Source organism: Paramormyrops kingsleyae, chromosome 18, assembly GCF_048594095.1.
Source record: "Paramormyrops kingsleyae isolate MSU_618 chromosome 18, PKINGS_0.4, whole genome shotgun sequence".
Lineage (NCBI taxonomy): Eukaryota > Metazoa > Chordata > Actinopteri > Osteoglossiformes > Mormyridae > Paramormyrops > Paramormyrops kingsleyae.
This window is the reverse complement of record NC_132814.1, coordinates 4865458-4890847: the sequence shown is the minus strand read 5'-3', so window position 1 is coordinate 4890847 and position 25390 is coordinate 4865458. Positions and strand designations below refer to the sequence as shown.

Genomic DNA, 25390 nt, shown 5'->3' with positions numbered 1-25390 from the left:
AGTCATTCTCCTTCTCGATGACATTTTGACTTCTTTCTTTTGTTTAGTACGAAACTAAAGCTAAAGTCTGAAAGGATGCGAAAAAATAATAATTGCTAGGCAACAGTGGCGCAAATCTCCAGTAGCGGGAAAAAGTAGCAAACGCTGAAATAAAACGTATAATACATACAGCGGTCAATAAAAGCGGTAGAAGTCAAAATGACCGCGCTATGGCCATTCTAGGTAGAAACCCTCAAAACTCTTATTTTTTGTAATTTTGATAAAATAACAGTGTTAGGATAAAATATACACACATTGAGGAGGTCAGGGTCCCGTAGTTATGTGGGTTTTATTTTTAAAAAGTAATTGCATTTTAATATTTTAAAATGGTCAAAATGACCGCCTTGGTAGTTCTAGTGTTAAGACATCACAAAAGATAATAAAGAATGACAGAAGGCCATTACTGGGTGAGGGACATCCTGGATCAAGCTCTGAATCAATGCAAACTTGACTTTAATGACAGATAAATGCACATATGGTCCACACCAGGGGTAGGCAACCTTGATCCTGAAGTGCCAGCATCCTGGGATGGGAAACCAGCAGGATACCAGCACTCCAGGATGAAGGTTGCCTACCTCTGGTTCACATCACCCCCCTCGCAGTGGATATGTTCAAGTATGTAAAGTTTCTTGTAGTCTGAGTGAATTTTTCATGGCGATGATGTCAGGATGCAAGGCATTGTGGGTTTGTTTGTTACGGTTGCCCTCTTTGGAGCATAACTTTCAAGAGATTTGTAGAAAAAAAAAAAACTCCCTTTTGTTCCCATGATTATTAAATCACGCCAAGATCACAAGCCCCTGATCAAAGACGTCAAACTCTTCCCTTGTTGATAGGTCACCTCAATCTGATGACTTCCTGTACAGGTACACTACCCCAGGGATGTGCTCTGCCTCCTTATTTGACACCGCCCTCTCCCATTGCTCTACTTCTCTCACATCCACCTGCACCCACAGGGCATCCTGCACCATGCTGTCGAAGGTGTTCTCCAACTCAGTCCTGTACTTCAGATTGTCCACATCTCCCCTCGTTGTTATGCACACATAGCCCCCTGCATGGGCACATCAATGAAGCATCACAGAACGTACAGTCACTGCTATAGCATGAACATCATTTTATGCACATATGCAAAACATGCATCTCCAAAAATCCATTATTTCAGGAAACCTATCAGTGACCGGTTTCATGTTTCAGATGAACTTCTGTGGATTGTTGTCATAGAGACAAATACATCAGTGTTGACGAGATGCTCAATAATCGTGGTTTATATTTACAATTAACAATGATGTTAGTTGCTACCTATGCAACTATCAACATGAAGTTGTTGCAATTAGTGATATAAAATGATACTAAGGTTAACTGGTACGAACATAAATACCAGTTAAACAGATGTCATACAACATCTTTTTATTGGTCAACTGAATTGTTAACCACAGTCAGTAGACAGAGGCGACTGAGTGATTCCATCTATAATTAAAAGCAATTGTCAAAAAGTGGACATATGTGGTTTACATCAGACAGCAACAATATTATAGTTCCCAGGAACGACTTAATTTGATGCATATGTACTTGTACTTTTCCTTCCCTGATGGCCACAGACACACCTACCTGGCTTAGCCACCTGCCACAGCTCCTTGACAACAGCGACAGGCACATTACCAGCACTGAGGGCCCCAACAATAACAACTGCATCAAATGACCCTGTGGTGGAAACCAGGCCACGGGGAGAAAGTGGGGGAATGGAAGCTCAGACCAGGCTGCAAGGAATGATTGTGGATTTCTTACATCACACCTACGTGCAAAAGCATTGAAATACAAGGAACAGGGATTGTTCATACCAGCTTGAACAGGAAGTGGTTCCATTCCCAGCATGCACTGCTTCAGCTCTTTGTAAAGGCCTTTCCTTTTGGCTATATCTAGCATGGCATGACTGCCGTCCACCCCAAAAAAGTTACGGAATCCCATATTATGCAGCTGCAAACAAATAATACGGGGGGGGGGGGGGGTGGGGTAGATGACAATATACATTGGAACAAAGGGCTAAGTTCAGTTTTGTTTGTCCATCACGTGGGAAGGTACAGAGTTGTAAATCAATAATTCCATTGGGGGGGGGGAGGAGAGGGGCCGTTCATTCACGTTTGTACTGATGACTTACTGATGCCATTATGTGGAATATTAACGCGATCAACAAATGACGCTAAGAAAAACAAAATGCTTAACAAAAATACACACCTCTGAGGAAACAAGCCCGGTTCCGCAAGCAACGTCTAGTACGGCCGCCGTGTCCCTATTTCCCCGATAGGCGGCAGACAGGAGCTCCGCTGCCAGAGAAGGAGCTCGATATTCCAGGATGCCGACATCCTGGACACACAGGAGGGGAGTAAGTAGGGCCACTGTAGGCTCCTTCGCTAAGTGTTCTGCACATGACATCCTCATCTTACCTGCTCATAATTACTAGCCCAGTCGTTGTAGAAAGCAACCTTTTCCTCGGCACCCGTGCTTTTTTGCGCGAATAGAATGACTTTTCTTACGTCGCTGAAGGACCTGTTCACAGCCATCATTATAGCTGTCAAACAACACCACAGGTACCTGGTTGGCACACATTGTTGATCGTATATGATCTTGTACTTTGATCGTAAAAATGCACATGTATGGTTTCCATCACAACGTGCTTATGTCTTGAACAAACTCACCACTATTGTGTTTCTTTTGGGCCGAACCGTACCTTACCTCAGAACTACTTGACCTTGAATTATTGCACCGAAGCTGCAGGGATAGGAGAGAAGGTGCCGGAACACGCGAACCGTAAGAGGAAACGGGGCGGTGCAGGTGTAGCGGTTGTCAGACGGTTGCGAAAGAATCACAGCCACATCCGGTTCGTTTCAGCAACGATGATTTACTGTTAACATATAGAACGGTGATTGCACTCCAAAGCAACATATGCTCTCTTTTCCAGCAACTCGATTCCCAAGCAGCTTCTCCCGTACATTTTTAAAAGACAAAAAAAAATTATAAACCAGATTATAAAGACTAAAAGACTAGATGAACAAAACAATGAAATAAAGTTATATTTAAGACAACATTATTTAACATAATTAATCGATTAGACAATTTTTAATATCAATAAAAGAAAAGAGGACCCAACCTGTTAACATATAGAACGGTGATTGCACTCCAAAGCAATATATGCTCTCTTTTCCAGGGGGGTATTCCAGAAAGCTTGGTTAACTTACCATTTGGTAAATCTTAACCTCTGGGTTGATATACCCCAAACCCGCATACCATGAGTATGTCAGTTCCAAAACACCTGAGAAGAGTAAGTTCAATCAACCTCCTATTGGTTACCCAGAGTTAATGCGCGTGCACCGTGCATACATAAAGACGTTTTCGATTGATCGCCGATTTCACGAGTCAGAATGGAAAATCAAAGTGAAAAAAAGAGAGCGGCATACTTCACAGAGGCGGAGTTGGACGTTTTAATGCACGCATATGAGGAATTCAAGCCAATAATAATGAAAAAAAGCAATACGGCTGCATCGGCTAAAGAAAGAGTTGGCTTGGCAAAAAATAACGGACAGAGTAAATGCGTGTGTATTAAATTGCAAATTTGACATCGCCTCCCCTTTTATTATAATGCAAAATAATTAAACACGTAACCCTTCCGCATCCTTTTGACTGTTAAATCACTATGAAAGCATTTAGTTTTCCTGCCATTCATTTCTTTAGGTTAAAATAACAATGTGTATCGACTAGCAATATATGGTTTCTTATTTAATAAGGTGTAATCCTTCTGGAGCCAGAAGAACTTTGAGCCAAGTCAAAATGAAACACAAAAACATTCTGCAAAAAGGTAATTGATTACACGATCACTGAACTATTTATTAAACACGATTTAGTATATTCTTTCTGTCATGTAGCTAATAGAAAAAAGGCTGAAGCCCGTCTAACTGGCGGGGGCCCACCACCACCTCCCCTCACCCCATCTGAGGGCAACCAGTGGTAACCAGCATTGTACTGTCCTGTAATGATTACCTATAGTTAGTGGAAAAAAGTAATGAGTTTGATGATTTTAACAAGGCAAAAAATTAAGGATACAAAATCAAGTTACCTGCACATTGATACTATGAATAGATTTCCTACACTATCTCGCTTTGCTTGTATAGTGACAATAAAGACATCTATCTATCTATCTATCTATCTATGCCTATCTATTAACATAGTCTCCCTCATTTATTGAAGGAGCTTTAATTGGAATGTAGGTGCCATCAATGCACCCAATTATGAATGAATGAATGAATGAATGAATGAATGAATGCCTTTTATTGTCACTATACATGTATTACATGTATTCCAAATTACATTTGGAAACCCTGAAATAGAAAGTCATATATGGAAGTATCAAGTGTGTGTGTGTGTGCAGGATGAATACATGTAGGCTATAGATATAAATAGTATGACTACATATTAAATATGCATCGTAGATTTTACTACAAAGGACAAACCTACCACTCTGTGGAATTCCTCTTCAATAACACGCAGAGCTTTATGGACAGGGAACTGTACAAACGTGTGTAAGAAGCGTTAAGTACCAGACATACTGTGCGAACGGCTCTACACACAGTTGCCTTTCCTACATGCTCTGCGTCGCCCATATTGTACAAAAAAATGCCCTGACGCAAAAAACCGAAGCGCTATGTACAGAATGTTTTCTGTGCTAAGCGCAGACCCGCGGTTTGGGTTTGTGACATTTGCAATATGCGGTTTCAAGAGATGTTAAGTAAATGAACGATTCTTTTGAAAACTGATAGCGCTTTTCCAAATAATCATTAGGAAATGAAAAGATATCAATACGCGGTCTTATAACTCTCTCCCGGCGAAAAAAACCTCGTATAATTTATGCCTCCACGTCCACAGGATCGTCATCAAAAGGGCACGCCATGCTCAGTAACCTTCTGCAACAAACTGACCCTGGAACATAACCTGCTCAGTAGCAGGTTATCTTCAGAGAGTAAGCTGCTGTGGTTACGTACATACCCAGAAAGTTAACCTCCGTTTTTGGAACCGAAAGTTGAGGTTATCCACTAACTTACCATTAAACTTACCCGGGTATGTCACATAACCTGCTTTCTGGAATACCCCCCGGGTGAGGTCGCAACAGCCAAACAAAAAAAAAAAGAAAATACACATTTATCAACTTTCCAAACAAGTACTCTTACAATAAAACATATGAATCATGAGTTAAAAGTAACAGAAATTATATCCTTATAAAATAAAGTAAAAACACAGTTGTACAATTACAAATTAATTTAAAAACCAAGAGAGCAAAAAAAAAACGTCTTACCAACTCGATTCCCAAGCAGCTTCTGCCCGGGAATTAGCGAGATGGCTTAAGGTGCGCTGCTCAGAAAAGTGCCCCACCCACAACAATATACAAAAATGAACCTTTTATAAATTTGTCAATAAAACAAATGCCCTCTGATAACCAATGCTACTTATAATAAAATAAACATAATTTATATGCACAAAACTAAATTGTTCACTAAAATACGAGGCTGAAGTTGGCTACTTATTCGGATTTTTCCGGTCCACCTTAAATACTTATTTTTTTTTCCAGCTATTTGTACAGGCCCCTGCTCCTCCATTTCAAAACGTCCCAAAAATCTGCCATTGCCATCTTATAGTAGGTATAGCAGAGTGTATGCAGACTTATTTTGGTGAATTTTTACTGTAGCATTTTTTAATAATCACCTCCTAAACTTGGCACCAACACTCCATTCTCCATAAGAGTCTGATTGCATATTTCAGCTATTTTCTACAGGCCCCTGCTCTTTCATTTCAAAACGTCCCAAAAATCTGCCATTGCCATCTTATAGTAGGTATAGCAGAGTGTATGCAGACTTATTTTGGTGAATTTTTACTGTAGCAGTCTTTAATAATCACCTCCTAAACTTGGCACCAACACTCCATTCTCCATAAGGGTCTGATTGCATTTTTCAGCTATTTTTACAGGCACATGGTTTGGATCATTCAGTTCCCATTCACATTGGAAGAGATGCTGAGGAGAGAGTCTGCAGCTTCAGGTTCCATGGGGGTGACCCTTAGTGCCAGAGCCTCAAGTCAGCTGGGCATGCAGCAGCCGTCACTAAAAAGGCACACCAACGACTGCACTTCCTCAGGCACCTAAAGAAAGCTGGGATGTAATTGTGGTTATGAGAAAATGCTACAGTAAAAATTCACCAAAATAAGTCTACTTACACTCTGTTATACCTACTGGTATGGTAATGGCAGATTTTTGGGACGTTTTGAAATGGAGGAGCAGGGGCCTGTACAAATAGCTGAAAAATGCAATCAGACCCATATAGAATGGAGTGGGGTGCCAAGTTTAGGAGGTGATTATTTAAAAATGCTACAGTAAAAATTCACCAAAATAAGTCTACTTACACTCTGTTATACCTACTACAAGATGGCAATGGCGGATTTTTGGGACGTTTTGAAATGAAAGAGCAGGGGCCTGTAAAAAATAGCTGAAAAAAAAGAAGTATTTAAGGTGGACCGGAAAAATCCGAATAAGTAGCCAACTTCAGCCTCGTCACTAAAATAATAATAATAATACTAATAATAAAAATAAATGAAAAAGTTTTATAGAAGTTCAATAATATATTAACTAACTCGGCTACACAGGCTTTGATCTGCGGTGGGTGGAGGTCGCGCTCCGGTGGTGGTTTCCCCTCGCTTGAATATCCCGTCCGGGCTGAGACGTTCGAAGTGCTTGGCGGTCTGCCTTGATGTCGTGTGCTGGCAGGAGATCCCACAAGGCCTTGTAGCAGGTTGCAGCCCCAGAGGGAGCCTGCAGACCAGGGAGAGGCGGAGCTCCCAGCCCGAGCGGAACCTCCAAGGCTGCAGTCTGTCTGCAGATTCCCTTTCTCCCTCCTCCCTCCTCCAGCTCCATGAATCAGTGCACGTTCACTGTCCCACCTGTAGAGCGAGCCGAGCTGGAAACAAAAGCCTTTTCTGAACTTAGAAAACTCAGATAAACAGCCGAGTTAGTCACACGTATCTTCTGTTCTTATTGCCGAAAAGTCTCCCTTAAGAAAACATGGAGGAATGGGGAAAGTCGTGGCATTCTCTCCGTTTTAGCTCGGTTTCAATCGTATAGACGGGCTGCTGCCAAACTTTCCTGCCCGTCTGCCGTTCCCACTGGGCGGTCGTTCCGTGTAACTTTAACCCGGGGATTTTTCGGCCTGTTGTTTATTATTATTAAAAAAAGAACACCGTGAAGGTTAAGTATTACTTTTTGTATTTTATTGTTCATATACAATTATCGGTAATATTTAAAACAAGTTCGAAGTATACGGTTAACCCCGTTATAGTGGTGTCGTTACAGCATAAATGTTTAACCAGTTAAATGTAGTATTTCGCGTAGAGTTTCCAAACTTTTACTGTAACACTTTGCTATTGAGGCTATAAAACTATTTTTGTGCTTGTGTTGTCCTGTGTGTATATATGTGTTCAGACGTGTGTTCGAACCAGGTTAAAGTCGGTCTCAGTGTTTACTTAGCTACGCTTTCTAAGTATCTCATACCTCTGTAGACAAGGGTGGATAACTGTATTGTGATTGTAGATCTTTTTTTCTAAAAAAAAACATCGATGAATAATTTCTAGTTCTGTGAAGGATGTTAATGTATAACATAAATGGTATTGTGCGGAATTATGGATTTTGTGGAGCTTTCTTTAATATCCCTTTATGTTTTCGGTAGTTAGAGACCCTAGAATGTCGATCTTGGGCTTAAAGAAGAAACAGCCAAAGACTTTCAAAGTGAAAGTCATCACCATGGATGCTGAAGTGGAGTTCAGTTGTGAGGTATTGATGATCGCCGTGGTCTGAGCTATTTGGCTTCAGCTAAACCTTTGGGGTCACATGATAGCGGACTATTTTGAACCAGATGGCTTCTTGTTTGTACAAATTGAAGTATTGTGGTTAGACCTAACCAATGCCTACGGGGCTATCCCACACAAACTGGTTGAGTTTGCCCTACATTACCACCATGTCCCCAGTAAGATCAAGGACCTGATCCTGGATTATTATAGCAACTTCAGGCTCAGGGTAACTTCCGGGTCAGTTACTTCAGACTGGCATCGCCTTGAGAAAGAAATAATAACAGGCTGTACCATCTCAGTTACGCTCTTCGCCCTCGCGATGAACATGGTGGTTAAGGCCTCTGAGGTGGAGTGTAGAGGGCTACTAACCAGGTCAGGGATTCGACTGCCCCCGATAAGAGCCTATATGGATGATCTTACCATCACGACAACATCAGTCCCAGGGTGCAGGTGGATCTTACGAGGATTTGAGAGGCTCATCTTATGGGCAAGGATGAGTTTCAAACCTTCCAAGTCAAGGTCCATGGTGCTGAAGAAGGGGAAGGTGACGGACAAGTTCCGGTTTTCAATCTCGGGAACCACAATTCCATCCATAACTGAACAACCAGTTAAGAGCTTGGGGAAGCTCTTTGACTCCAGAAGGCAAATGAGGAGCTGGGAGCTTGGCTCACCAAGGTGGATAAATCCGGCCTGCCTGGCAGGTTTAAAGCCTGGATCTATCAGCATTCCATCCTGCCACGAATCTTGTGGCCCCTGCTTGTCTACGCAGTCCCAATAACAACTGTGGAATCCCTCGAAAGGAAGATCAGTGGCTTTCTTCGTAAGTGGCTGGGTCTTCCCCGCAGCCTTACCAGTGCTGCCCTGTATGGGACAAGCAACACCTTGCAGCTACCCTTCAGTGGTCTCACAGAAGAGTTCAAGGTGGCACGTGCAAGAGAAGCCCTACAGTTCAGGGATTCCAAGGACTGTAAGGTGGCATTAGCAGGCATCGAGGTAAGGACGGTAAGGAAATGGAAGGCTGAGAAGGCAGTGGAGGTGGCAGAGTCACGCCTAAGGCAGAAGACACTGGTGGGGGTCTTGGCAACAGGGAGAGCAGGCTTGGGGTATTTCCCAAAGGCCAAGGTCAGCAGGGCACAGGGAAAGGAGAGACACAAGCTACTCCAGGAAGAGGTCCGTGCAGGTGAGGAGGAGGAGCGAGTAAGTAGGGCCGTAGGGCTCAGGTAGCAGGGAGCGTGGACAAGGTGGGAGAGTACCCTGCAGCGCAAGGTCACCTGGGCAAACATCATGCAGGCAGACTTCCACCGCGTCCGATTCCTTGTGCAGGCAGTATACGACACCTTGCCACGTCCAGCAAACCTCCACGTGTGGGGGAAGAGCGAGACACCTTCCTGTCCTCTGTGCTCTGGAAGAGGCACCCTAGAACATCTCCTCAGCAGCTGCCCAAAGACCCTGGCCGATGGTCGGTATCGCTGGCGTCATGACCAGGTGCTTAGAGTAGTTGCCAAAAGGATTGCCTCAGCAATCAGCACCAGCTATCACCATCACGCTCTGAAGAAGGTTATCTCTTTTATTAAGGCTGGAGAGAAACTTCAGGTGTGGCCACAGGTAACAACTGGCCTCCTCAACACAGCCTCCGATTGGCAGCTACAGGCTGACCTGGGTAAACAACTGAAGTTCCCCCAGCACATCGCAACAACATCCCTCCGGCCAGACATGATCACGTCTGAGGCTTCAAAGCATCTGATCGTGCTGGAACTCACAGTGCCCTGGGAAGAGCGGATTGAGGAGGCCAATGAGAGGAAACGCGCTAAGTACCAGGAACTAGAGCAGGAGTGCAGGGGAAGGGGCTGGAGGACATTCTTTGAGCCCATAGAAGTGGGATGCAGGGGCTTTGCAGGTCGTTCATTCTGCAAAGTCCTCGGCCGGCTGGGGTGACTGGGGCAGCCAAGAAGAGGGCTATCCACGCTGTGAGCGAAGCTGCAGAGAAAGCCACAAGGTGGCTGTGGCTCAAGAGGGCTGATCCGTGGGTAGCTACTGGTACGCAAGTCGGGGCCTGATCACCCCCGGCTGGGTCGCCTGGCGAGGGTGTCTGATGTTGTGAGACCCGAAACACCTGTTGACCCCAGGATACATCACTGATGATGCGTACCAGGGCATCCAGGAGATGTTTCTTGCATAGATGACAAAGATGAGACCAAGTCATTTATTTTTACTATATGTTTATGGTGATGTGATGTTTTGGTCACTGGAACAGATTCTATATCACCACAGCAACTGCTGGCTGTACAGTGAATGAATGATTGAGCATTTCTGATATTCTTCCATGTTGATTTGCAGGTTAAATGGAAGGGAAAGGACCTTTTTGATCTGGTGTGCCGCACAATCGGACTAAGGGAGACCTGGTTCTTTGGGCTCAGGTATACCGTGAAAGATACCTATGCTTGGCTGAAAATGGAGAAGCGGGTGAGTTATTGTTTTGATGCGAGATGGAGCAGCAGTGTCTGTCGTAATGTTTGCCTGATGTTGAAAGATTGAGTATCTCAGTGATACTGTGTGTTTACTTCTTATGCACTGTGAAAAGATTTTGGAATGTGCACTGTATGAAATTGCTTTATATTCTTGTATATGTGTTTAAAGTTTGACCTCTCCTAAACACTAAGTTTCAGGGGGTGTTTTCCACCCAGGTTTTAGATCAAGAGGTTCCGAAAGAGTTTCCTATCACGTTTCATTTCCTAGCAAAGTTTTTCCCGGAAAAAGTGGAGGAAGAGCTTGTTCAGGAGATAACGCAACACCTATTCTTCCTACAGGTTGGCTTCTTTTTAGTCGCTTTTTTTTGGCAGTGTGGATCACTTTGCTTTAACTAAAGTAACGTGTCCCGTTATGCCACAACAGGGAGTGTTGACTGTTGGCTTCTCCCCTTAGGTGAAGAAGCAGATTTTGGATGAAGAGATATTTTGTTCTCCGGAAGCAGCAGTTCTCTTGGCATCATATGCTATTCAGGCCAAGGTTAGTCCTTCAGTTTTTGGCATCAAATTTCTTGACTTTCGGCTTTAAATATTATGAATAATACCTTTTGTTTTGACCTTTTATATGTCATGACATATAAAATAACTACCTTTCCAGTAGTACTGTGCAGTATAAACAATATACGATATAAATTTGGCCAACGGAAGAGATTTTAATTATACCGCCCTACCGCAGAAATACTCACCCGCAAAAATTACGTAATCAAGTCACGTCAAATAATAATTTATTTATATGATTTATATAAAAAATATTTATATGATTATTGCTTCACCTGGCAGCAGAGTCCTGTACGGGTCTGATTTTGACAAACCGCACCCGCCCGTACCCGTCATACTTAAACCCGTGTCCGAACCGTTATCCGACAGAAATAAGATTAAATTCCGCACCCGATCCGACCCGCTATAAATAAATACCGACACCCGACCCGCACCCGAATGAAAATCAGTCAAATAGCCAAAATTAAAGACAAAAGTTTATTGCCACAACAAACGACAAGGCATAGCCAAATGTAAATGTTGCTTAATAACAGCCTAATAATAAGCAAAACGAGCGGTAGTAGCTTAACCTCCAAACTCAAATAATGTTTGATATTGCCATGCCCACATATAGCCTTACCAACTTACAATCAAATGTGTTAATAAAACTAATATTATATAAAATGTACATTAGGCTACCCTGCACAGTATTGGGTTTTATAGGCTACCTACGTGCACTGTCCATTTTCCTTTGATTACCCGATTGGAAATCCTACGCGAAGGCGAAGACTAGTGTTTGGTGCGGTGCTTTATATTACTGTGTAAAAAAAGGATATCGTCCACAGTTGATGGCCTCAGCTGACTCCTTCGCTCCTGGATGACATTTCCGGCGCATGAGAAATCTCGCTCACTTGCGGCGCTGGATGCCGGGATGGCGAGAATAGATGTCGCAATAGATAGAGATGGTCATACTAATATAGATTATGACACTAGGCTATATAAATAAAATTGAATTGAATAGTCTAATTGTATTAGTTTCATAGCTTTTGGTTCTGTCTTGTTTTCTGCTTACTTACAATTTACAAAACCAACCTGTGTTTTTAATATAAGATAAAACCAGGGAAGTTACTTGAAATGTTTTCATATTTTTTCTATAATTGCAGTTTTACACAATAAATATTCTACGTTCATGACTACTTTGAAATGTGTTAACAGTTTATTATACAACGTCCTGCTGCAATGCCTTTGTTATGGACATATGTTACCCTTTCAAATACAGTTATATTGAAATTTACAGATCAAATCATATACTGCAATATATACCATCTAACTTCTATGGTTCAAATTATACCGCAATATGAATTTTATTTTATATCGCACAGCCCTACTTTCCAGTGTTTTCACATGTCATCCACGAGCTTGTGAAAAAGGATGTCTTGGTCTTTCCTTAAATAGAAAAAGAATCTCGCACCAGCATCTTAACCTCCCATTTCCTGTTTCAGTATGGAGACTACGACCCCAATTTTCACAAGCCAGGATTTTTGGCCCAAGATGAGCTCATGCCTAAGAGAGTAAGCACCTCAAAAGCGGACTTTGTTTGTGTGTCCCAGTCTGGCTCCCTGGTCTTCAGACGTGTGTATTAGAGGCTCTGACCCATTTTCTGTGTGCTGAACAGGTTCTGATGCAGTATCAGATGACTCCAGACATGTGGGAGGAGAAGATAACGGCGTGGTATGCGGAGCATAGGGGCATCGCCAGGTGAGGCTGCTTTAAACACGTCAGAAGTACGCAATTATTTTTCCCCGAGGTCCACATTCTTTTCAGCCAATCAAAGCCAAGGTCCACGTTTTGGTCATGTGGTGTAGATTGCGCGGTGTTTCAGGCCGGATGTAGACCGGGGTCTGCCATTTCAGTACCCCTGTTTGCATTCTCATGTATACAGTGTGTTTATGCGGTCCGGTCCAGCGCAGCACAGCGCAGCATGTTTGGTGTTGCTTCCATTCTGATTTACGCAGCAGCTGCGTGGAAACTCGGAGAAACTTGGACGGATTGTGAAACTGACCCTGTCCCCCGTTTTGAAGGACGCCGATCTTGAGTAGCATCATTTCGTTTGTTATGCCACGTAGGTGGCTGACCGGTGAGGTGGGGCTGTGTCTGTGAAGGAAGAGCGGGCTCCTGTTCTCAGAACATAACGGCTTCCTTTTGTACTCTTTAGGGATGAAGCTGAGATGGATTACCTGAAAATAGCACAGGACCTTGACATGTATGGAGTCAGTTACTTCTCAATAACTGTAAGGCACTTGTTCTTTGTCTTCAAGCTCGGGGGGTCATGATATGGTAGCTACTGGCAATCCTTGTTTTTTGAGGGCAATGTGAAAGCCATTGTACCTTATACCTAATCACTACCAATGCTGGACTGCTATTTAATTGCTGTTTTAAATGTAACTCAAACCCAGTTCTTTATTTCTATGCTCCTAATTGCGTAGCTAAAGACGTTAACTAGTCAGCTTGTCAGTCTCTACTTGAGCTGATTTAAACTTCTTAATCCTGCAGCAAAACAAGAGGGACACAGAGCTTCTCCTTGGGGTGGACGCCCAGGGGCTTCACATATACAACCCCAACAACAAGCTGAACCCTAACAAGTCCTTCCCTTGGAGTGGCATCAGAAACATATCCTATAGTGAGAAGGAGGTAGGGCAGCCTATCTAGGCCTCAAAGACTTTGAATGTTATTGATGTTTTCTGTTATATTGGTAGCTTAAACGTGCAAATAACTTCTTTGATGTTCTCTTGCAGTTCACAATAAAGCCATTAGACAAAAAGAAGGAAGTCTTTAAGTTCTATTCATCCCAGCTCAGAGTCAACAAGCTGGTGGGTCTTTTTTTGGGTTGAGTGGCATGACTTGAGTGTATATATAACTTGTAGAACTGCATTATGGAGCTGCTCCCCCCCCCCCCCACACTGGCATGCAGATTCTGCAACTATGCATTGGAAACCATGACCTGTTTATGCGGAGAAGGAAGGTGGATTCAATTGAGGTCCAGCAAATGAAAGCACAGGCCAAGGAGGAGAAAGCAAGGAAGAAGGTCCGTCAGGCTGCTGGTCACGAGCTCATTTCCCGGGGGAGACTCTGAAAGTGGCTTGAACGTTATCAGTGTAAGGAAGCAAACGTGTGTTTGCGCTCTGCCCAGATGGAGCGGCAGATTCTCTCTCGGGAAAAGCAGATGAGGGAGGAGGCAGAGCGTGCCAAAGAGGACATGGAAAGGCGACTCTTTCAGCTACAGGATGAAGCACGGCTGGCCAATGAAGCACTGGTGAGGGTTGGGGGGGGCATTCCTGACCCTGAGCAATGATGTTAACGGCTTGTTTAGATGTCGTTTATATGGTAGTTGTTGGTTTATTGGAGTTTAAGCCATCCTGTCTGTTAATCTGACTTAATTATGGAGTCCAGACAGTCTGGAGATCTTGATATTAAAATGATAGGGGTATGGAGTAATTAGGCCAGTTGGAGAAGCGCTTGGGAGATCTCTTCACCTGAAGAGGTTTAAAGGGGGGGGGGGGGGGGGGGGGTTTAGAAGCACATGGTTCACATGGTTTTCCCAGATCGCAGTGTTTTGGTTCATGAGTGAAGTAAATGGAAATGCACTGTACATGTATTTTGTGGATTTGTGACTCTCAAAACTTTTTGTTTGTCATCTGCGGCTTTCGCAAAACTCCCAAAAATTCACATTTTACTTCTTAGACCCTGTGATATATCGAAATCGATGCGGGAAGGATCAACTGTACGCTGACCAAATTGAGGCTTTTTGTGCAACAGAAATATATTTTTTTGTCTAAACTTTGAATTCTTTAATTCATTGGCACTTGAAAATGTATTTATTGTGGCCGTAATACACTTTTTAAAGAAAGTACTGGGATTTTGATGTTGTTATATCTTGTTTCCAAACTGCGAGTTCATGTGTCACTACAGCCAGCGGATTGTTCCCTCAGCTTCGCTCGGAGGAGACGGCGGACCTGCTGGCAGAGAAGGCCCAGATCGCGGAGGAGGAGGCTAAGCTGCTGGCCCACAAGGCAGCCGAGGCGGAGCAGGAACGCCAGCGGCTGGAGGTCACGGCACTGAAGACGAAGGAGGAGAAGCGGCTGATTGAGCAGAAGATGCGGGAGGCGGAACAGCTGACTGTCAAGCTGGTGGAGCAGTCAGAGAGGAGGTCAGATTATACCACCATTTACACTCTTCATCTGGTCTCCCTGATGGCCAAAATCTCAAGAGATGCCATCAGCCAACCAAATGACCATCTATGGAATGATACATAGTAACATCCTGTGGCTCTCTGATTATCTCTGATGTTGGGCTTCACCTATGATTCCCATTTGTAGACTGCTTACTAGCTGTCCTGTGATCTTCATTTATGAACTTTCTGGTGGATCCGCGCTTGTAGAATTCCTTGTTCATGCTCCTGATGAACATGCATATCTGTCCCTCAGGCTGAAAGAGGCAGACCATCTGAAGCAGGACCTGAACGAGGCTAAAGATGCAGAGCGCAGGGCCAAGCAGAAACTGCTGGAGATCACCAAGACCACCTACCCGGTAGAGTCTGCAGGACCACAATATGCCCCAAGCCTTAGCCTTCGGGCTGCAGTACACCTTAGCTGTCCTTCCTCCTCTGAACGATGTCATTGGGCACATTTTGTTTTTAGATCATGGCGGCTTATTCCAGCCCCCCTCTGACCCTTGAAGGAGGAGGGGACCTTAACCTTGATGCAGGCCCCTGCAGGACGGACTTCAAGGACAGCGATATGAAGAGGCTGTCCATGGAGATCGAGCGGGAGCGGTGCGTGTGGTTCTGTGACTGTGCCTTAGTTTTGCGTGCCGTGCCGTTACCCAGTACTAATGGGACTCGTGCGTTCCAGGCTGGAGTACATGGAGAAGAGCAAGAACTTGCAGGAACAGCTGAAGGAGCTCAAGTCGGAGATCGAGTCCCTGAAGCTGGAGGAGCAGCAGCAGAGCAGCTTGTTTGCCCCCCGCAATGACCCCCGCCTCTACTTCGAGCCACCATACGTCCCCCACAGCAATGTGAGTATCCCTGTGTGACACTGCAGTAGAGCTGGCACGCAGTGACCACAGTGCAGTGTGCACCAGATCTGGTCCCCTCACACCCTTCACCTTCCAGTGTCTTCACTTCACCAGCACAGTGAGCTCCTGCAGGTCTTAACACTTTAGGCCAGTGTTTCTCACCTCAGTCCTCAGGGACCCCTCAGACAGTCCATATTTTTGCTCCCTCCCACATCTGTACCAGGAATGTACCAGGCGTTTTTCATTGGCTGGGAACTGGGAGGAAGCAAAAACGTAGGTTCCTGAGGACTGAGTTGGGAAAGACTGTGCTTTGAGAGAGACTCCCAAGTCTCTCTCACCTGAAGTCTAATCCAGAGGTCTACCTCACCTCTGGTCTTGCGAGGGCTGCGACATCAGGCTTTTCCTTTGCCTGGTTCCATTAGGTCTGGCTGCCCTCCAGTGTCTATGGTTTATGGGGGGGTCGGAGGCGTTGCCATTCAGCATTCTCTTGGGGCTGGAGACGACCGCCCCCACCCCACTCCACCCCCTTCCTCATCAGTCCCTCAGGATCTCTCCAGGGACATACTGTACCACTGATTTGTTATGCCATTTACTTATTGAAGAGAGAGTGCAGCTCTTATTATAGCTGGTTGTTAGAATTTCAGCTTTGCACATGTCACCGCGCTTGCTGCAGCAGTCTTGCACGCTCACACTGTACTGCGTGAGCACGGTACAGCACTGCACTGTTCACAGCAGAATGGACGTGCTGGTTTCCTGCATTTTAATTCCCTGTGTGCCGGTCTGTTGCTTTGACTCTAGGTCAGGCACTATGGTATGGAGGTTATCTACATTTGAGGGGCCCGGGAGGATAATGAAGCAGTCTTGAGGTGAACAGCTATGCTGCTCTTCCCCCTTGCCCCCTCTCCCCCTCCTTAAATGTGACCGCCCCCATGAATTTGACCAATCATCATGTGCAACAGTGCCCCCAGTGTTAGGAGGATGAACAGACAGGATCAGGCCTGAAATGTAATGATATCCCTTTCAGGAATATACCGTTTTTTCAGTTAGAGGGATGGATTTTTCAGCTTTGCTGGAAAAATTAAACAAAACCCTTTTGTCTGGAAGGTGTTTTGTGCCCGTTTCCATGTGGTTAGGCTGAGGAACAGTGACTGGCTGGGATGTGGAGATGCTGGTGCTTTGTCCAGCTCTGTGTGACTCCGGGGACATGCTTTGCTTCTTGCAGAAAGATGCCTATGTACCCCTAGTGCTTGCTGTCCTGCTCTTCTGTCTGCTTCCATGCTGCTTCCAGTCCGCTGCTGAAACTTGTAAAAATGTGTATTATTCCTGTATATGACAACCCCCCCCCCCCACACACACACACACACTTTATTTGAAATTGCCTGGTATACCTACTCCTGTTAGCGATCAGATTACAGCAGTGCACTTCCACTGGTCAATTCTAAGAACAGAATTTTCAGCTCAGCGGTTTCCTCAAGTATGGGCTCCGATGTCTTAAGTTGTATATCTTGGCATTTCTGGTTTGTGTAGTTTCTCTACGATTCGCTGCCGGCCGAGCTCAAGCACCCCTCTCTGAATGGCGACGTAGGAGCTTACATTGAGGTCCTGACGTTTTGCTGTCTCTCTTTCAGCGAAACTCCGCCTACCTGGCTCAGATGGCGTACTCCGAGGAGGTGTGACGAGGATTAAGGGCGGGTGACTGGCCGCCTTGCGCTCCAAGCATCCCTAAAATATATGTACATTATATATATATATAATCACTGCCTTGCATTAATGACACTCAAACTATTGAAATACCTCTGCAGTAATGCAAAGTCATTTAACTTTTATTCTCCTCCTTTTATGACATGTGTGTTCAGTGAAACACAAATGCTGCAAATGCTTTTTTAATTTTCCTGATTTCAGGGACTTGTTGCTACCACTGCAGTGAACAGCTCAGCATTTAGCCTAGCGTGTTTTTCGTATAACCAAGTACCTTCTCCTTGTAACACTTGGTGTTTTGCATGTTCAAATGGAAGTTGAATAAATACTTTGTTTTACAATGTAGCCTGAACAGTACCGTATCTGCAACACTAGGCTGACTAATACGGCTTCTGACCTGAAAGGGGTTGGCTTATGCTTGGCTGTTTCATTGGAAAGCAAATATATTTCTTTGCGAAAGCGGAGTTTAGTACTTTATTTGAAGCTTTTACATACAGAAAGTACACTGCTCAAAAAAATTAAAGGAACGCTTTGAAAACACATCAGATCTTAATGGGGGGAAAAATCATGCTGTATATCTATACTGATATGGACTGGGTAATGTGTTAGGAATGAAAGGATGCCACATCGTTTGATGGAAATGAAAATGATAAACCTACAGAGGGCTGAATTCAAAGACACCCCAAAAATCAAGGTGAAAAAATGATGCGGTAGGCTGGTCCATTTTGCCGAAATTTCATTGCAGCAACTCAAAATCGTACTCAGTAGTTTGTATGGCCCCCACGTGCTTGTAGGCATGCCTGATAATGTCGGGGCTGCTCCTAATGAGACGATGAATGGTGTCCTGGGGGATCTCCTCCCAGATCTGAACCAGGGCATCACTGAGCTCCTGGACAGTCTGAAGTGCAACCTGGTGGCGTCGGATGGACTGAAACATAATGTCCCAGAGGTGTTCCATTGGATTTAGGTCAGGCGAGCATGGGGGTATCCATTCCTTCATCCTCCAGGAACTGCCTGCATACTCTCGCCACATGAGGCCGGGCATTGTTGTGCACCAGGAAGAACCCAGGACCCACTGCACAAGCGTAGGGTCTGACAATGGGTCCAAGGATTTCATCCTGATACCTAATGGCAGTCAAGGTGTCGTTGTCTAGCCTGTAGAGGTCTGTGTGTCCCTCCATGGATATGCCACCCCAGACCATCACTGACCCACCACCAAAAAGGTCTTGCTGAACAATGTCACAGGCAGCATAATGTTCTCTGCAGCTTCTCCAGACCCTTCCACTTCTGTCACATGTGCTCAGGGTGAACCTGCTCTCATCTGTGAAAAGCACAGGGCACCAGTGGTGGACCTGCCAATTCTGGTATTCTATGGCAAATGCCCATCGAGCTCCATGGTGCCAGACAGTGAACACAGGGCCCACTAGAGGACGTCGGGCCCTCAGGCCACCCTCATGAAGTCTGTTTCTGATTGTTTGCTTAGAGACATGCACACCAGTGGCCTGCTGGAAGTCATTCTGTAGGGCTCTGGCAGTGCTCCTCCTGTTCCTCCTTGCACAAAGAAGCAGATACTGGTCCTACTTATGGGTTAAGGACCTTCTACGGCCCTGTCCATCTCTCCTAGAGTAACTGCCTATCTCCTGGAATGTCCTCCATGGACTTGAAACTGGGCTGGGAGACACAGTAAACCTTCTGGCAATGGCACATATTGATGCACCATCATGGAGGAGTTGGACTACCTGTGCAACCTCTGTAGGGTCCAGGTATCACCTCATGCTACCAGTAGTGACACTGACTGTAGCCAAATGCAAAATTAGTGAAAAAAACTGTCAGAAAAGATGAGGAGGGAAAAATGTCAGTGGCCCCCACCTGTTAAACCACTCCTGTTTTGGGGGTCGTTTCATTGTTGCCCCTCTAGTGCACCTGTTAACTTCTTTAACACCAAAGCAGCTGAAACCGATTAACAACCCCCACTGCTACTTAACAGACTAGATCAATATCCCAGAAGTTAAATTGACTCGATGCTATACTCTGATTAAAAAGTGTTCCTTTAATTTTTTTGAGCAGTCTATATTTCAACAGTTTCTGTGTTTGTCGGATTTATTTGGTGCTTCCGTTCAATGTGGTTGATAGTTTTAGGTTGGTCCACACTCCTAATTGTATGTATGTTTTTAATTAAGCACTCTTAAGATATAAACCTTGTACCTTCTGTTTTTTTCTGATGATCGAATGTTCCATGCCTTGAAACTCCAGCGCCCCCTTGTGGGCCATCTGTTTTCCCATCATGCATCACAGGTCACGTGGGCTTCACTCACAGTCATACTCTACAAGCCGCACACATTTCATTGTATCTTTCCTGCCAGCAAATCTTAACAAGACAACAGGCCGTGCTGCTGCACACGAAATCTAGCAGCTAATTATAATTGTAACTTGTGGCAACTGCCAATTTTGACAATCTTACTAAAGCCACAGTATTGTTACTATAGTCTATCATGCAGTCATATTCCCCAGGTATTCAGGATTAAATAGCTAACTTTCCGTCGATTTGGACCGCTATGCAGGTCCAGTCCTATGTCTGGTGTCTGCATGTCCTCTTTTGTGGGCTCACCATGCAGTATTCTGTCAAGCATTCTTACAGTAATGCGTTTTGTTTTCAGCAAGGGTGGACTTTTCAGGTCCAGAAAGTAAGAATCCAGACCATGGTTTTGCTTTAGCCAACCAGTTGAATACTCTGTGACTGTGAGGCTGAATCAACTAGATGGTCGAAACAATAGCTTGGTCTGGATGTTTTCTTTTTGGACCTGAAATTTCCACCTCTGGTTTTCAGCCAAACCGTAGGGTGACCAGTCATGTTTTAATGATTCATTACAAAGCTCATTCAAAAAGAAAATCATTATTATGGGATCTGTATTTGGTCTTTTATGAACACTACTAATAAGGAGCCTTAGGGGGGTGGAGGGGGGTCTCTTTATTTTGTGCCATGTTTAAGGTGCGAGCTTAGGCCAGTGTTTCCCAATACGGCCATCAAGGACAGCATGGACGGTCCACGTTTTTGCTCTATCCCAGCTGCCTACCGGAAGCTCGGAGTGAGCAAAAACGTGGACCGGCTGTGGGTCCCCAAGGACCAGTTTGGGAAACACTGGCTTAGGCCATCTTGCAGCCTAACCCTGGCTCTGTACACAAGATGTTCACTGCTCTGACATTTCAATAAATTATGTCAATACTTTCAGTTTTGTCCTGCGTCTTTCCTTCTAAGATGAGCCTCCGTTTCTACACAAATCCCTCATCTTAACCTCACCTAACCACACTGCTGGAGCGGCAAGCCGGTAACGCCTGCTCAGCTTGCTTCTATTGCTGTGCCCCGTTCCATATGCATGCCGACCAGGGGCTTTTTTCACTCTGTTTTTAGTGACCAGTGAGGACAGCAGGATGACTCAAAGCCCCAGCCGTTCCCCGGGAAACGTGTAGCAGTGTAGTAATAATGGCAATGATGCATTGGTAGGGAACTACAAGGGTGTGTGGGTGGTTAACCCTTGATACACCGTTTTAGTTACCTTTCTCTGCTGCCACCACTCACCTTGATATTGGGTCACTTTTCTCAGACCTATTGGCTTTAGGATAATAACCCCACCCCCACTGTGCATGTGTGGAGTTTGCATACTCTCCCTAAGTCATGCCAGTTGCCAAGGAGCCAATTGCTCAGTGGGAGGGGCAATGTGAGAGGGGTTTATAGTGATACCCTAACCCTTGTTATAAACCCCTAAACTCAACACTCGGCTCCTAGCTGCAGCGATATATATTTTAGCCAGTTTCCATGAGCAGTTAAACCAACTGGCATCTCTTAATTGCTTTGTGTGTATGTGTACGTACACATGCTCTGTGATCGGCTGCCATTCCTATCTTGTGTCCTGTGCTGCCTGGGATACGCTTTATGCCCCTGACCCTGTCGTTTTTTAGCTTTATGGTATAAAAGCTACGTTATGCCAGTTCCGTCAGTGTTCGGTTTGACCAGCAGAGGGCGTGAGTACTCAGCATTTTCAAGGCTGTCCTTGTAGCAACAGCAATGTTGCCTGCTTGCATGCTTTTTCATGTAGGAAGCTTCTTTTTTTTTTTTAGACGGCCTTTCACGAGAAAGGATTATGTACTCAAAATGTCACAGACGTCTGCACTGCGGCAAAACGAATTAACCTGTTGTTTCAGCAGCTTTTCTATTTTCTGTTTAATATTTATTTATATTTCCTGTTTAATTGTATTTGCTGATGTGTTGCATAAATTGATTGTTTTCAAGGTCTCCTGTGCCTGTGTTTTCCCACACACGCACCATAAGCATTGTAGCTGTTAAAACTGTTAAACCTGCTATCAACATCCAATATGACCAATTCTGAATATTCTCCGTTAATTTTAAACAAGCTTGGTTTAGGCTTTTTGTAAATTGATCAAAGGCTGCGAATCATTTTATAGACGCCGTGCTCAGCGTTATCACCCAGCCGCCACAAAGAATAATTAAAAGATCTCCGTGTGTGTTTGGGGGTCACCTCCCCTTCCCCCATATGTCTAAGTCCTCTGATGAGATAAAGCCTGGCTCATTATCAGCTTTTCTGGAGGTGAAACAAAGTACCATTTATCACCTGAGGCTTCTAGATGTGGGGTTCGCGGTAGCTTGCAGTCAATGCTTAAGGAAATGGCTTAGTGCAGAACACGAGAAGCATAAAGGGCCTTGTGTGAGGACAGTGTTACTTGAGTTACAGTGATTTGCATGCATGTGTAAGGCGGTGAAGGGGGGGGGGGGTACGGGATTTAAAGGGCCAGTTCCGGATTTTGCCTCATTTGCAGAAGGTGGCTTGGTTGTCGATTCTGAGATTTCCTCAAGTCTTGCCTGGAATGTTTCCAAGACCTCCTGTTCTGTGGTGGTGTGGCTGACCCAGTTGAACACCCTCCCAAAGGTGCCACGACACTGGACCCACTATCACTAAGGGAATCAGTCAAATTGTCTCCTGCCAGGTAGTTGGTCGCTGAGCATGAAGTATACAGAAATGATTAACTGGCAAAAGATACAGAGTGAATCCTAGGAAACCGATCATGGGAATGGGAACAGCATGTAACATCAGCACAAATGGGGGTGGACAAAATGACAGATACATCATTAATTTCAAGGGTCTAATAAAATATAAAGCCACTAGTTGCCATCCGAACAGCTTCGGTCCTTCTTGGAAGGCATTGCAGTACATTGTGGTACTTAAGAAGCCTCTCTTAAATTTGCCTATCAGAATGTATTATTTAATGTACAACATCCATCCACATGATCCATCCACAAATCAAGGCACAACAGCTCCAACCCGAATCAGCATTTACATACAGCTACCCTGTGGGGGCAGTAGAGCTTTGAAGGTTTAATGTGGAATAAAGTCTTTCGAACACAAAGATGAATGTTTGTGGGCTATGAGGGTTGTGCCGTTTGTTGAGTTTAGGCTTAAGTATGTTTCCCTGCTGACTTTGAGCACCCCTTATATCGCATTTCATCCCTGCCGTTGTCACCTGTCCGATTTGTGTAGAGGAAGATGGGTTTGGACCCCCTGGGTGGTTTAAACGAGGTCAGAGCATATCCTGTAGAGGCCCCGTCCAGATGGCCAGTCCGGCTCGCGCTGATCATCCCCACATCCGTTCCCCCCGGTGGCCTCCTTCCTCTTTGGGTACCTTCATCACTTGCCAGGTGTAAATTGCATGAAGCCTGTTTTCTGAGACACCCCCTCACGGTCACCTCTTCTGGTTGTGGGCGGGGCTTTCATGACTTCAGACGGACAAAAGAGCTTCTCCTATGAATTACAAACCATTTGTGTAGAAATACTTTACTAACAATAAATGCAGAGGCTTAGTTGGGTTCTTGAGGATCAGGCCCTGGGGTCTCTAGTTTCTCTGGTGATGTATCCAAATTGAATCCCCCCAAACTGAAATCATGTCACCTTTTCTGTGTTCTTGCCCATATCTACCTTACAGCTTTCTTTGGTACATTTATTGAAGTTATTCTGGTGTTTTTATCTATCCATCTTCCAGCTCTTCATCTGGCTGGAGTCACAGGGGGGCTTGGAGCCAATCTCTGGCAGCAGAAGGCTGGGGGACATCCTGGATGGGATGCAAGTTGGTGTTTTCACTGTAATCAAAAACAATCCACAGCCCTGTGATTGGTGAGGGATCCCATCTAAAAGGCCTGTGATTAGTGAGGGATCTACTCCAGAAGTCCTGTGATTGAGGAGGGATCTTCACGGGAAGCCCTATGATTCAGGAGAGATTGATTCTGGAATCCCTATGATTGGGGAGGTACAGTATCTGTTTCAGAAACCCCACGATTGGTGAGCAGACTAATTTGGAAGCCCTTTGACTAGTTACCCCAGTCTTTTAATAGTCTTTAGAGAAGTAGTCTTTTTAGCAAGCTTCAGTATGTCTGCATTGGGGGTGAGATCTCTTTGTTCTTGTGATTGCTATGTCCTGCCACTCCCATGTCTGGGGGGGGGGGGTGTTGGGCTCTCCACCATCTGACTCCATGTGCTGTGGATCTCATCCCATTCCACAGTCGACTGGTGGTCAAAGAGGACTGACACAGGAGCCCAGAGGGATTTACATAAAGCATGCATGATGTGGTGCAAGCCACCCAGCCGGATCGTGTTCTCAGTCTGCTTTTTGTTCCCTCTGTAATCTTCAGCCATGGGAGGACAGTGGAAAGAGCAAGATTTAAAGGGCCAGCCATCACAGCTGGGCCCGGCTGAGTATTATTACTCCAGGCACCTGCAAACTGCCTCCATATTTATGGTATGTCCTCTAAAACCACAAGTAGGACCATCTCACCTCTCACAGCTCAGTCTCCCGGACGATACACACCAAAAAAATTTTTACACAGTTTTGTGCAGCATGATGCATTTTTGGAGACCATGCCACACTTGGGTCAGAGTGCCAGGCTCAAGTACCACACTCTCGCAGCCTTAATTGACAACGTGGGCGAGGATCGTGACAGTGGGCCCTGGGGACGGCGCCCTGACGTGAAATCTCTTCCTCCTGCTGAAGCCAGTAACGTCAGCTTTGGACTGTGACTGTAAACCTGCCAGATTGTAGGAAGCTTGGCGCTGCCCGACACCGAGACCCTTTTGCTGCCGCTAGGCTGTATGTAGGAATGGCGCTGCTCAGGCGGCGTGCCTGGCACGCGCTAGCTGGAGATGCGGCTTTTATGTGCAAGCCCGAGCTTACTGAAATTGTTCTAGGCAGCTGTTTATAATGTGGATTTTGTGCTGAGTAATTCAAAACAAGAAAAGAGAGCCGGGGTACAAACCATGCTGATTCACTTTGCCAGAGTCCTTAATCATAGTTGTCAAAGATAATGGGCGTCTTTCTCTTCAGGATCTACAGGAGTCAGTAAAACAGCAGTGAACACGCACATGGCGTTGTCTCCTGAGATGTTCCACGAGGGACTTCATAAATCCACCTTGAGATCACATTTCGGGTATCAAACTGATTTTTACAGCCCAGTCTTTGCCCCCTTTCTGGTGCACAGGGAGCATAAAGGCATCATTTTCAGTCCTCAAACACCTTTGGGGACACTTGAGATACACCTGACATAATTCACCAAAATGTGTATCTAGGGTTAGACAGGGTTAGACACACCACAAAAGGTGTCAACTGTGATGGGTTGGTGCCCCATCCTGGGTTATTCCCTG

General features: G+C 45.0%; 2 protein-coding genes across 5 annotated transcripts; one reads left to right on the top strand and one right to left on the bottom strand.

Annotated features, from left to right (window-relative positions):
- Window positions 1-309: 309 nt before the first annotated feature.
- mettl27 (methyltransferase like 27) lies at window positions 310-6812 on the bottom strand. Of its 3 annotated transcripts, XM_072702429.1 has the most exons (8): window positions 6706-6812; window positions 5378-5433; window positions 2767-2935; window positions 2478-2602; window positions 2269-2397; window positions 1875-2010; window positions 1645-1737; window positions 310-1087 (listed from the first exon to the last, which is right to left on the bottom strand). In XM_072702429.1, exons 4-8 carry the CDS (start codon window positions 2595-2597, stop codon window positions 879-881), a joined length of 687 nt encoding a protein of 228 aa, XP_072558530.1. In that variant the 5' UTR covers window positions 2598-2602; window positions 2767-2935; window positions 5378-5433; window positions 6706-6812; the 3' UTR covers window positions 310-878. The 3 variants fall into 3 exon arrangements, with proteins under 3 accessions (XP_072558530.1, XP_072558529.1, XP_072558531.1); XM_072702428.1 differs by lacking the exon at window positions 6706-6812 and having other exon boundaries at window positions 5378-5559; XM_072702430.1 differs by lacking the exons at window positions 5378-5433; window positions 6706-6812 and adding an exon at window positions 3270-3399.
- Window positions 6813-6905: 93 nt separating this feature from the next.
- nf2b (NF2, moesin-ezrin-radixin like (MERLIN) tumor suppressor b) lies at window positions 6906-20916 on the top strand. Of its 2 annotated transcripts, none has more exons than XM_072702427.1 (17): window positions 6906-7315; window positions 7798-7897; window positions 10252-10377; window positions 10599-10721; window positions 10837-10920; window positions 12419-12487; window positions 12592-12674; window positions 13132-13207; window positions 13470-13607; window positions 13712-13786; window positions 13888-14001; window positions 14107-14229; window positions 14906-15123; window positions 15401-15503; window positions 15614-15747; window positions 15827-15989; window positions 17618-20916. In XM_072702427.1, exons 2-17 carry the CDS (start codon window positions 7808-7810, stop codon window positions 17663-17665), a joined length of 1767 nt encoding a protein of 588 aa, XP_072558528.1. In that variant the 5' UTR covers window positions 6906-7315; window positions 7798-7807; the 3' UTR covers window positions 17666-20916. The 2 variants fall into 2 exon arrangements, with proteins under 2 accessions (XP_072558528.1, XP_072558527.1); XM_072702426.1 differs by having other exon boundaries at window positions 7794-7897.
- The last annotated feature ends 4474 nt before the right edge of the window (window positions 20917-25390 follow it).

Coding starts and splice junctions, on each gene's coding strand:
- nf2b (XM_072702427.1), top strand. CDS start 7,808: ATGTCGATCTTGGGCTTAAAGAAGAAACAGCCAAAGACTTTCAAAGTG. Junction 14,230..14,905: donor GGCTGGCCAATGAAGCACTG/GTGAGGGTTGGG, acceptor TTGTTCCCTCAG/CTTCGCTCGGAGGAGACGGC. Junction 15,990..17,617: donor CATACGTCCCCCACAGCAAT/GTGAGTATCCCT, acceptor TCTCTCTTTCAG/CGAAACTCCGCCTACCTGGC.
- mettl27 (XM_072702429.1), bottom strand. CDS start 2,597: ATGATGGCTGTGAACAGGTCCTTCAGCGACGTAAGAAAAGTCATTCTA. Junction 2,398..2,477: donor GGGCTAGTAATTATGAGCAG/GTAAGATGAGGA, acceptor CTGTGTGTCCAG/GATGTCGGCATCCTGGAATA. Junction 1,088..1,644: donor GTGGCAGGTGGCTAAGCCAG/GTAGGTGTGTCT, acceptor GTGCCCATGCAG/GGGGCTATGTGTGCATAACA.